At 50.2% G+C, this 11893-nt stretch overlaps 1 protein-coding gene across 1 annotated transcript in view; it reads left to right on the forward strand.

The window, feature by feature from the left end:
* The window catches only part of Gpa33 (glycoprotein A33), a 29771-nt gene that overhangs the window by 8948 nt on the left and 8930 nt on the right, over nt 1–11893 (forward strand). The window contains exons 2-3 of the mRNA XM_010633941.1: nt 7975–8129; nt 11277–11493. Coding sequence (XP_010632243.1) covers nt 7975–8129; nt 11277–11493 — 372 coding nt within the window. The remainder of the gene's footprint in view (nt 1–7974; nt 8130–11276; nt 11494–11893) is intronic.

Below are 11893 nucleotides of genomic sequence, written 5' to 3' on the forward strand. Positions count from 1 at the left end.
TTTTTTTTTTTTTTTTTGGTACTGGGGTTTGAACTCGGGTCCTTGCTCTTGCAAGGCAGGCCACCGAACCACTGAGCTAAATCCCCAGCCCTTCTTTCCTGGTTTTAACACAGCCCCGTCCCCCAAATTCTTTCTCACTTACACTTTAATACCTCATTAAGTTCCATTAAAATGCTGGCTTCCAGTAACTTCTAACTGCATCCCGGGCAGGGATTGTGCCACAAACCACTCCATCAACGAAGTCTAATTAACACCCAGCTTTGCATAGCGCCCTGGAGACTGAGCTAGCAAGGCATGGATGTGAGAAGTCTGATACTCAGAGCTGCTGGGTGGAGCAGGCCCCTGAGGAGGAGAGGACCCCACACACAGCTCCACAGTGCCTGAGAAGGGCATGCATGTGGGGTGCACGCTGCCTGAAGCAGTTCAGAGAAGCCAGGTAGCAGTGTGTGCTGGAGTGGTCCTGGTGGGCTTCCAGAGAGGTGCGGGGCATGCCTTGCACTGTTAGGACTTGAGAACTAACTCAGTGAAGTGAGCGGAATGTATGGAATCCCGGAGATCCAAGTTGGGTCACACAGTTCCACAAACATTGATGGGCTCTTTCTATGTGTGTCTGTGTTTTATGTGTGTGGTGCTAGGGATTGAACCCAGGACCTTTGCACTGAGCTACACCCCCAGCGCCTTTATTATTTTTTATTTTGAGACAGGGTCTAAAAGAGAGCTGGGGTTACAGGCGTGTACCACCACTCCCAGCTGATTGAGTTGTCAACCAGCCAGCTCCTGGCCTTCCCCTCCTCTCCAGCAGCCACCAGTTGGGGAGCCTGCAGGGGCTGTCCACGGAGCGGGGCAGGACACACAGAGCTGCATGTGGGAACTGCCTCCTCCTTGCTGGAGATCCGCTCTTCCTCATTGCATTGCAGGATAGCTAGCTCTGGGGTCAGCTAGGTCCCTTCTGGACTTCAACATTTCCTCCCTAACAAGAATGTGGTTTCTCGGAACGAATGGCTTTTCCTAAGTGGAGGCATCAGCGCCAGTTTCCCCAGGGTTCTCATAATGTGCTGGGGATGCCTCAGTCCCATCAAGCATTTCATTATCTTCCTCAGATGGATTACTTTTCATTCAGCTCTCAGGAGACAGTTTATTATCTTCTTAACAAATCGTAATTATTTACAAACAAGCAAGCAAGCATCAAGTCTGCAGCCTGGGTCTCTGCACCCACCTCCTCAGGGAGATTAATGACCTCTCCCCTTGCCATGTGGGGCATCCCGCAGCCTGAGCTTCCCTCTCTGGGCTCCTTTTGAGCTTTATTTTGTTTCTGGGTAATTTGTAGCAATCCATGAGGAAAGTTCTTCCACAAGAGTCTCTGTTTGCAAATGCCACCCATGCTTTAAGCATAAATTTTCTGTAACTCACTCCTTGATGACAATGAGTACTTAATGGAGCTGCACCCTGGGGAATGTGAAGGTAAGGATGACACGGTGACAGTGTAGGGAGCTGGTAGAGTTCTTGATCCTGTGCCAGGTTAACTCATTTTACCTTCACCGCAACTTTGAGTTAGAGAATGTGGTTATCCTCGTCTTACAGTTGAGGAAGCTGAGGCACAGTTAATCCAGTTGCACAGAAGTAAGGAGGATGCCAGCTGTGAGCACTTGGCTCTGCTGTTTGGACTCTTGGCAACCCTAACATCCTGTGTGATAAAGTTGCATTAGAGAGAAGTACCAAGAGGCAAGGACTCAAGGACAGTAGGTGACCCCAGGGACAAGGTAGCAACTCGGCTTGGGAGAGCTGGGACACTTTCCTTCGGGTGACGCATGTGCTCAAAACAACAATAACGTGGGAGAATGTTTATGATTCTTCCCTTGCAGGAGAAACCACTGCTGCCCCAAAGCGGACACCCTGGAGGTTAATAAGTCTTTTGTTATTAACCCCTTGTGGCTGCTTCCCTTGTCAGATGCTGTTCAGAAGAGCTCAGCCAGCTTTGAGGAAAAAAGGAGAGGAGGGTGTGAGGAGGGGAGAAGGAGCACTCACGGAGCAGGAGGGCACAGGTCGTAGGAAGCTCAGCGTGAGGAGCTGCAGCCGTGCGGTCGGTGGGCTGCTGGGCAAGGGTGTACCAGTGTCCACCTACAAGGGAGCACAGGAGGAAGCCTCCAGAGACAGACTTCTGCTCTGCCCACTTTCACGGTCATGGATTCAATGCCCACTGAGTGGGGACACAGTTCCCGAAGAAGAGAGAATGAGAGACAGCAGAGGCATAAGTACAAGGCCAAAAGTCAGGAGTGCAGTGGACTTGCTGTGTTATTAACAAGGACGGCCGGATGCTTCATTGCTCCGCTGTCAGAATGCGAACATTGATTGAATCAGTGGAAGGATTCAGACCAGTGGTAGCAGATTCCCAGGGTGGCTGTTGGCATAAAGTTCTTAAACTAAGGATAACTTCTCATCTGGGATTGTGGAAAATGTAAGTGTGCCTCAGAGCACAGGACCAGTCCTGTGAGATCCCTCTCAGGTTTACAAATAACATCTGAATAGCTCTACATTCATGCAAGGCTCTTTCCTGTATGAGCTCTTTCTCATCCATTTATCTCTTGTCCCCTACAAATCTATTACCATAAAATGATTTTGACTCGCTCTTATAATGATCTCTGAAATTGATCTGTTCCTTTTTGACAGCTCACCCATGGTGGTGGTGGCGGCGTCTTGTGTTTAACTTCTAGCCAAGGATGCATTTTGCCAAGAGACTAAGGGATGAGAAATTAGAAGTGGTTCAGTGCAACCTGTACACGCACTGTAACTACCATGTAATGAGCACTGATTAGGAGTTAGGAACCATTAAACAAAATGCACATTTCATGTCACTTAATCCCCACCTAACCCATTTCTCAAGTGAGGCCCCTGCGGCACAAGTAGCTCAGTGAACTACCCACACTCACACCGTGCTCACACCCTTGGTGAAGGAAGGAAAGGATTTCTAACGGAGGCATGCTGTGCATTTAAACTCTGCTGTGCTACTTCCTGAGATGGCCATGGAGAAGTTGTGTAATACTCGTGGAGTGGTGCAGGGTCAGAATGGGGAATAAAGCTATCAGAGGGACGTTTCCAAATCAGAAGAAAGGGAGAGCTGGGTGAGGAAAGGAGTAGGGGGTGGAGTGGTTGATTGGAGCGTTTTGCCTTGTGGTGATACTTTTTTTTTTTTCTTTTCTTTTAATGGCACTGAGGATTAAACCCAGGGCCTTCAAATTGAGCTAACTCTCTAGCCCTTTTAAAGTTTGTATTTTTGACACAGCATCTTGCTCGGTTGCTAAGTTGCCCAGGCTGGGCTTGAACTTGTGATACTCCTGCCTCAGCCTCCCAGAGTGCTGGGATTCCAGGCATACGCTCCCTGGTGTTTGGAGATTTCATGAAACTAGCCAGTCTGGTCTGCTCCATTTGCCAGGACATGAAGCAGAGGAGGGCTGTTGCAGGGATATTACCAGCCCGGGGCCCACATACTGCACTTAGAGCTTGGTGAAGAGGACTGACTGTGTGTACGGGACCCGTCCTTGTCCACAAACTCCATGAATTCACGGCTTGCACTCACCTCCCAGAACAGAGCAGGGACCTGGCTGTACGTGGCAGGCACACGTGAAACACTTGACCAGGGGCTGAAGAAAGCACATAGACTTTGCTGTAACAGAGGGTGTGAGGTGGCCGAGGGGTTAGACAGGAAGTGGATCCTGCTGGGGGGTCAGGAAGAGCACCCTCCAGGCCCTGCTGGAGACCCTGAGCGCTTGGCCATGACTGTCAGCAGGAGCCCCACACCCTCACCCGGCTGAGGTGGCTGCTCTGCTGCCGGCCAGTTGTCAGGTCAGGACAGATGCATTGGTCTCCTTCTCTGAACATCAATTTTGTCATCTGCAAATAGGAATAAACCCACATTCTCCTTTAAGGAGAACGTGAGACTAAGAAAATACCCGTATAATTAACCTAACATGGGATCAACAGGAATTGAAAATTACCGACTGCATATCCACATATTAACTCTGTCCTTCCCTTGGCAGTTACCTTAATATTTTTTTGATTTTCTTTTTATTATTACGGTACAGGGGATTGAACCCAGGCCTTCACACTGAGCTGCAGTCCCCTCCCCTTTTTGCTTGGACAAAGGATCTCACTAAACTTCTCAGCTGCCCAGGCTGGGCTGGAGTTTGCAATCCTCCTACCTCAGTCTCCCACAGTGCTGGGATTGCAGGCGCACACAGCCATGCCCAGCCAGCACTTTGCTATTGAGTGAGCCCCTCACCTAAAGGAATGACAACGGGTTGGTTCTCTTAGATTTACTGGTGAGCATTGGTTCCAGCAGGTACAATGTGCCCCGTGTGGGGCCCACAGAGCATGGGCCACCTGGGTCCTGCCAGAGACAGCAGTCTCTTGCTGTGTAGCTCCTGAAAAAGGTGTAGGACATGCAGGATTCACTGTGCGGGGCACTCGGAAGCCTGGGAGTGGTGGCCTTGAGGGCAAGGCTGGAAAAATGAGTCCAGGCAAGGGCAGAGCCATGGGGTCAAGATATGGCAGTTGTCATGGATGCAGAGAACGGCCTCCAGACACACTCTGACCAGCATGAGAGCAAGCAGATGGGCCGGACGCCCCTTCCAGCAACCAATGCCCTAAGCGAGGAGAGTAACTTGATGGTAACGACTAAGTGCGATCAGTTCTGCTCGCGGGGTAAACCTGCATTTTTTAAAGGAAGTGCTTTAATCCAGTCGAGACTTTGATGGAATAGTGACATCCCCAAAGCTGGACAAGGGAGGGTGATCTTCAGCAAGGACTTTTCCTCCCCTACAGTGCAGCCTCATTACGGGTGAGCATGGAGAAGCACTTGCTCACTCCTCCTGCCAAATCTGCCAGTCGCTTGCATCATTAGCCCCATCTGTGGGTAAATAGCCTGGGGTCCTTTCTAAGACCCGCCCCCTCCCACCCCTGACTCACACTGTCGTCTACCCTACAAGGACATCATTTCTCTCTCCATTCTCTTTGGGTTCATTCTCATCAACAAACAGTGTCAAACCCTAAAGGCCCAAACCCGTCTTAGCCCCACAACTTCATGAAGTGCCACAGCCCTGTCTTCTCTCCCACTCCAGCAAGAGTCCACATTTCCCATTTGCTCTTGAGCCCACTCCGGTCAGACTTCATCCTCATTGCACCACCGAATTTGCTCATGGCACGGGCAGCTCCATGTGGCCACATCCAGGGGTCATCGCTCTGTCCTCAGCTCCCTGGTTTAATGGAACAGCAGCAATGGAATAGTTGACCCTCTTCCCTTTCAGCAGACATGTTTCTTGCTTGGCCTCTGCAAAACACTTTCTTTTGGTTCTCTTCCTGTCTCCAGACCGGTTCTTCCTTTGCCTTGCTGGCTCCTCCTCATTTTCTCTACTCGTAAGCACTGGCGTCCCAGGTTTCAGTCCCAGACTTCTCCACTGTGATCTCAATGCCCTCTGCTCGTAAATGATGGAGAGCTGATGGCTCCTTAAGATGTGTCTCCACTCCGTCCTTCTCCACAAAGCTCCAGACCTACACAATGGCTTCTTCGGGTCCTCCATGTAGATGTCTGGTGACTTTACACATCCGCAAACTCATTTTCCCACTGATACTTGCTCCTCCCTCAGCTTTAGTCATTTCAGTTTCACTCTTCCCAACCTTTCAGGACAAGTCCTTGTATTTATCCTTGATGCCTCTTTCCCTCTATCATGTCCAGTTTCATCTGTGGTCAAATCCCATCGGCTCTTCTTTTTAAATACTTCTCATTTTGGATCATTCCTCAGTACTTCTACCGTAGCCTACCACCCAAGTCAGTGGCTTGACTCTGTCTTTGTTTTACTTGTAAATCTTCCCCCAGGAAAGGGGGGCTGTGCAGGGACAGTTGAGCTCTGCTCCCCTTGGTGTAAGTTGGGTGGTTGGGTGGCTGAGTGGCCGGGCTTGCTGCTCACTTCCTCCTCTGGGAGTTGAAGTTGGTCCCCAAGAGCCAAAGTGGGAGTCCCAGACACCAGCATTTGGCCTCGTGATCTGTGGCTGCTGTGAGCATCCTCGGAAGACCAGGCCAAACACACAGCCTTTCACCTGTTAGCCTCAGAGAGCCTGGTGTCACCTGCATCACAGCCACCCTGATCAAAAGGACCCCACTTCCTGGAGTCCCCATCCCAGTGTAAGGAGAGTAGATATGACAGGAGAGAGTGGGGCGGCCACACTCTTCTCTTACCCTTTTCTGAGAAACTTACATTAAAGGAACTCCCACGCAATGCCCAGTATTTCATACTTTCATTTAATTTCACTCACAAATCTCTACCACATGTAAGAATTCCATGAATCTTTATTTTTTATTCTTATTTTAATAGTGAATGTTTGCAGTATGTAATGATCACATTCATCATGAGGAGTTGGTCCATGAACATAACACATCTTAATTCTTTTTACTCTCCCTTCTCTTCTCCTCCCTCCATCTCTTGGTCCCCTTCCCATTTGCAAAAGATCTATTTCCTTGTTTCCTATTATCTTATCTTTTATTTTGCTCTATAATTTATTTATATTTTGGGCTTCTCATATAAGAGAAATCATGTAATATTTAAGCTTAGTGTCTGATTTATTTCATTTTATGGTCTCAAGGTACATCCATTTTTTAATAAATACTCAAATTTATCCCTCATAGCAGAGTAGCACTCCATTACGTACAAATACCAAGTCTTAGTTACTTTTCTCACTGCTGAGACAAAATACCCAACACCCAAAGTTAAAGGAGAAAAGGTTTATTTTGGCTTACAGTTTGTAGAGATTTCAATCCATAAAACCTTCCAAGGCAGGGAGGCATGGCAGACGGACAGCTCAGAGCAGAAACAGTTCATGGTGGGCAGGAGGTAGCACAACAACAAATTAGAGAGGAAACAAGTCCAAGCAACCTCCAGAGTTTTTGTTGTTGTTTGTTTTTTGGAACCAGGGATCAAATTCGGGACCTTAGACTTTTGAGGTAGGTGGCAGAACCAATGAGCTAAATCCCTGGCCCCAAATCCAAACAACCATGGCAGCTTCTTTCTGCCCCTTTTATACTCTATCTAGACTACTTGGGCTTAGGGCAGTGCCAAACCAATCAGTGGATGGACTTAGTAATCACACTCCCTTCCTCTCAGCATTACACACTGTAGATCCAGCCACCTCTGAAAAAGCCCCACCTGTGACCACAGGAGGCTTTGAGGGAACATCTGTACACCAACCATAATATACCATATTTTCTCTATTCATTCATCTGTTGCTGGCTGTATAGGCTGCTTTCAAAATTCAGCTGTTATGAGAGTGCCACCATAAATACCAGTATGCTGACATCACTGTAATATGATGTCTTTAACTCTTTTGGGAAGATACTTAGGAGGAGAATAGTTAGGTTGAATGCAATTTCTAGTTTTAGTTTTTTGAGGAACCCCCATACCGATTTCCATAGTGGTTGTAGTAGTTTACATTTATACCAACAATGTAGAAGGGTTCTATGCAAAATTAAGTCGTGAAATAAATCATTATCACTACAAAAAAAGATGGCGGATCTTATTTATTGAGAGCTTTCTGTGTGCAGAAAGAAAAATATTGACATGTAGTATCATTTTCCATCTCCCCAACATTTCTGGCAAGGGAGTGCTAGGACTCCCATTTTACTGATGAGAAAACTGAGGCTTAGAAAATGTACAAATTTACACAGCTGGCGAGCCATGAGGCTGAGGTTCCAAGCCAGGCCTGAGCCCCAAAATGCACATAACCTCTTTGTAATGCTGTGAGGTGGTGAAAGGGGACCCCAGGTACATGTGTTGTCCTCACTCTGGCCAGTCTTGGAGGGGAAGAGCCGGCAGGCCATGGTTGCGGGCCCGGTCACAGCCGCCACATCTGTGGCTCGCAGAGGCTGGTGGGTAATGAGTGGCTGTGCTTGTCCTTTGCTTTTCCCTCACACTTCCTGTTTCCTTCCAGTCTGGGTGACCATCGATGCCATCTCCGTGGAAACCCCTCAGGACACTCTCCGGGCAGCCCGGGGACAAAGTGTCACCCTTCCGTGTAGCTACAGCACTTCCGCCCTCGACCGGGAAGGATTTATCCAGTGGGACAAGCTTCTCCGGAGTCACACGGTGAGGCGCCTTGAAATCCCGAGGCTTTGCCGATGGGAGGAGGACCGAGAGAGGGAGGAGGGACACAGGGAGGACTGGGATGTGCTATGCACACCCAGCTCCCCGTGATGAGCGTGATCATTATGTACAGCAAGCGAGTGCTGATAAAAATAAAAATTAAAAAAGAAGTTCTTCTAGAAAAAAAAGTAAAGCTGCACACCATGGGGATGATTATCACCTGAATAGGATGTCCTCGGAAGCAAGCACTACCAAGTCTTTCAAGAAATGTTAGCTGGAATGAGCCGGAGAGGTGAAGGTTGGGACCAGGGAGAGCTCCTTACAGCATCTTTAAGTTGACAAAGTCACCTGCGCTAAAATCTCTCCCTGTTGGTCGATTTCAAACGACCAGGCAACTCAGCCACTCTCTGACTAGCATACTCTGAGTCTAAATTTTATTGTATGGATTTCTTTTCCTGTTTGACTTCTTTTGGAGCATTTGGGAAAGTTTTGTTCAATTTTCTTTTTCTGTTTTTAAATAGATCATAGCACTCCACGGTTTCAAAGTCAAAACATCATAAAAAGTATACTTTGAGAAGTCTCATTTCTTCCCTGGCCTTTCTTCCCCGTCCGTCTTGTTCCCGCCCTTTAACCTCTCTATCCTGCACTGTCCTTGGACAGACAAGGCATGTACAAGCACAGAAATATTTGTTATATATACGAACATACACAGCTGTTTATATCAACCCCCCCCCTTTGTGCTAGGAACTGAACCCAGGGCCTCCACACTGAGCTCCGTCCTCAGACCTTCTTATTTTGTTTATTTGGGGAGGGGTAGGCTCTTGCTAAATCACTAAGTTGCCCCAGCTAGGCTCAAACTTGAGATCCTCCTGCCTCATCCCTCCGGAGTGCTGGGATTAGAGGCTTGTGCCACCAGCCCTCTGCCCCTTGCCATAGTGCAGGGGTACTGTGGAGATAAACACTGAGATAGTTTATTGCCTGATGGATTTCCAAAGGATCGGAGGCAACTCCCTCCCTCGAGACCAAGCATGAGTACAGAGCAAGGAGTCCCCTGAGTTACCTTAGCAAGGGTCCCTGATCCTAGCAAGGGGTGTGATGAGGGCGACCCGGGAGGTGGAGGTAGGGTTAGCAGAGCGGAGAAGCACGGGCCGCGGAGACCCAGAGACCCCTCCACATCTCCTTCCTTGTCGCCGCCGCCGTCATCGTGCCCGGTTGTGGGGGGGGGTCGCCCCCCCCTTTCCCTGGAGCCAGGGCGGTCCGTGCTCGGCACAGGTTCCCGGCACTTTGGCCTGGGCCCAGGGGGCGCCTCAGTAATTTGCAAGAAGGCATTTCATGAAGCACCCTCCTCCTGGGGTTTCCTGTTCTCTCTCTCTCTGAGGGCTCGCATTTCCTAGGGTCGCACTGTTTCCTCTTCATTCACCCGCGCGGCTTGACGGAGCTCCCTGAGGACGGCCCCCAAACCTGATGACTCCGCTGCACAACAGCACTTTTCCCAGGGTCCCGCTGAAGCTTCACATGGTCTCACGCAGGCCCCCACATGGTTCCTTCTTACATCTCTCCTTCCTGTGCATTTCCTCTTTTGGATCCACCCAAGCATCCAAGAGGTCTGCAGCCCCCGACTCTGTGCACGAAACTCACCTCCAAAGCTCCGGGGTCTACCCTTTGTTACCGGGGATGGAACTCGGGGCCTTGCACTTGCAAGGCAGGGGGCAGAACCACTGAGCTAAATCCCCAGCCCCTATCCTGATTTCTTAATGGCTTTTTCTCCTTCCTTTCATATTGCACTCTGTCTGAAGGACTAACCCCCCCCATACTGGGACTCGAACTCAGGACCTTGCATTTACAAGGCAGGTGGTGGTACCACTGAGCTAAATCCCAGCCCTAAGAGCTTACTTCTTAAAACACATGACTCCTTAGTGCCTTCAAGGTAAAATACAAGCAGTCTGGTCCGGCATACACAGCACCTGAGATTCCACCCCACAGGATCTTGGGAAAGGCCAGTTCCAATCTCGGCTTTGCCTCTTCCTCCCGGTGCCCCGGCTTCTCCATGTGTAAAATGCATAGGACCAAGTCCACAGGGAGCATAGAGGGTCAGAGGAGGTCAGACTCACCCACTGCTCGGGACAGCACCGCGCAGGCCTCCACTGTTCCCCAGCCCGAGCGCACCTGCACCTCAGTCCAGGTCTCATGGCACCTCTGGCTTCATACGTTGCTTCCGTTTCTGTGTCCTATCTGTGGTTCTCCCTTTGCCGGAAATGCCCAAAGCCCAACATGCTTAGCCTGCTCCACCATGCACACCCCCCCCCGTGCAGCCGAGCTAATTTGAAACTGTTTTTCAGGGTTCTAGATAACTATCAGCTCTTCTAGGAAGGCTCCCTGACCTCCCAGTCTGGAAGCCGTACCTGTTTTCTGGAATCGCACAGCGAATCACAAGCTGCAGCTCCTGGCTGCCTATCCACCTCCCCGCCGCCCAGGCACAAGCTCATGAATGAGCCGCCCTTGATGTGAGGCTCTCTAGATGCTCGGTAAACTGTCAGCACTTCCAGAAGCTTGGCACCTCAGGAAAGCCTTAATCTAACGTGTTGGGTGCATCATCTACTTACTCCTCCCTGCAGTCCTAGGAGACAGGTGGTGTCGCCGTCTCTGTTCCGTAGGAGAGGGCATGGACACCCAGAGCTGGCAAGGCTTTTGTTCAAGCCACTCCACTAGCAGTAGGTGACACAACTGGGATCTGAGTTGAGGCCGTCTGGCGTGCAAGCCTACGGGACTTAGCCCCTTTCTACACTGTTGGATCAGTGATGAGTGTGCCAGCGAATAAACCAACTCTAAAATCCAGAGTCGAGAAAATAAAGAGCCGCACGTAGCTGCCTAGCTGGACGCTGTGCTCAGGAAGGGCTGGCGGACTGGAGGAGAACAGACCAGGCTGGAACGGTCGGGATGTAAGGGCCACAGAGGGGACGCTGTGGGGAGACAGGGGGCTCCCACGGTCTCTGTGTGAACCCCCACCTGCCCTCAGCCCCAGTGTTCCAATCTGTTCACTAGCAAGTTTAAAACATAGAGGGCTAAATCGGCAGCGAAAGGAGCCCATGTGGGACAGGCCCATGCCAGGGCCTCAGGCCGAAGACCAGCAGTGTTTTTTCTTCTTTCCAGGAAAAAGTGGTCACCTGGACATTCAGGACCCAGGCCTACATCTACGGCAGCCTCTACGAGAACCGCGTGAAGATGGCCGGCAACGCCGAGCAGTCGGACGCCTCAGTCACCATCGAGCAGCTGTCCATGGACGACAACGGCACCTACGAGTGCTCCGTCTCGCTGCTGTCGGACCTGCAGGGCACCTCCAAGTCCCGTGTCCGCCTCCTGGTCCTCGGTGAGGGGCGCCCCTCTCCTGACCTGTGGCCTAGGACCGCCCACCCGCATCCCAGGGATCCCTGAGTGTAAGGGGAACAAGTTGGCTTGAAGGCTGAAAGATACAAGCTTAGTCTGAGATTGTGGAGCCCTTTCTTTCTTTTTTCTTTTTCAGTACTGGGTATTGAACCCAGGACTTTCTCACTGAGCTTCACCTCCAACTCCTTTTTTAAATTTTAAGACAGAGTTTGTCCAGTTCCTAAATTGCCCAGGCTGGATTTGCACTTGTGATCCTCCTGCCTCAGCCTCCTGACTGTTGGAATCACAGGCCACCATGCCCAGTTAGATGATGAGAGAGAGAGAGAGAGAGAGAGAGAGAGAGAGAGAGAGAGAGAGAGAGAGAGAGAGAGAGAGTTGTTGCG

This window comes from Fukomys damarensis, unplaced genomic scaffold, assembly GCF_012274545.1.
Source record: "Fukomys damarensis isolate Sample0158 unplaced genomic scaffold, DMR_v1.0_HiC HiC_scaffold_19, whole genome shotgun sequence".
Lineage (NCBI taxonomy): Eukaryota > Metazoa > Chordata > Mammalia > Rodentia > Bathyergidae > Fukomys > Fukomys damarensis.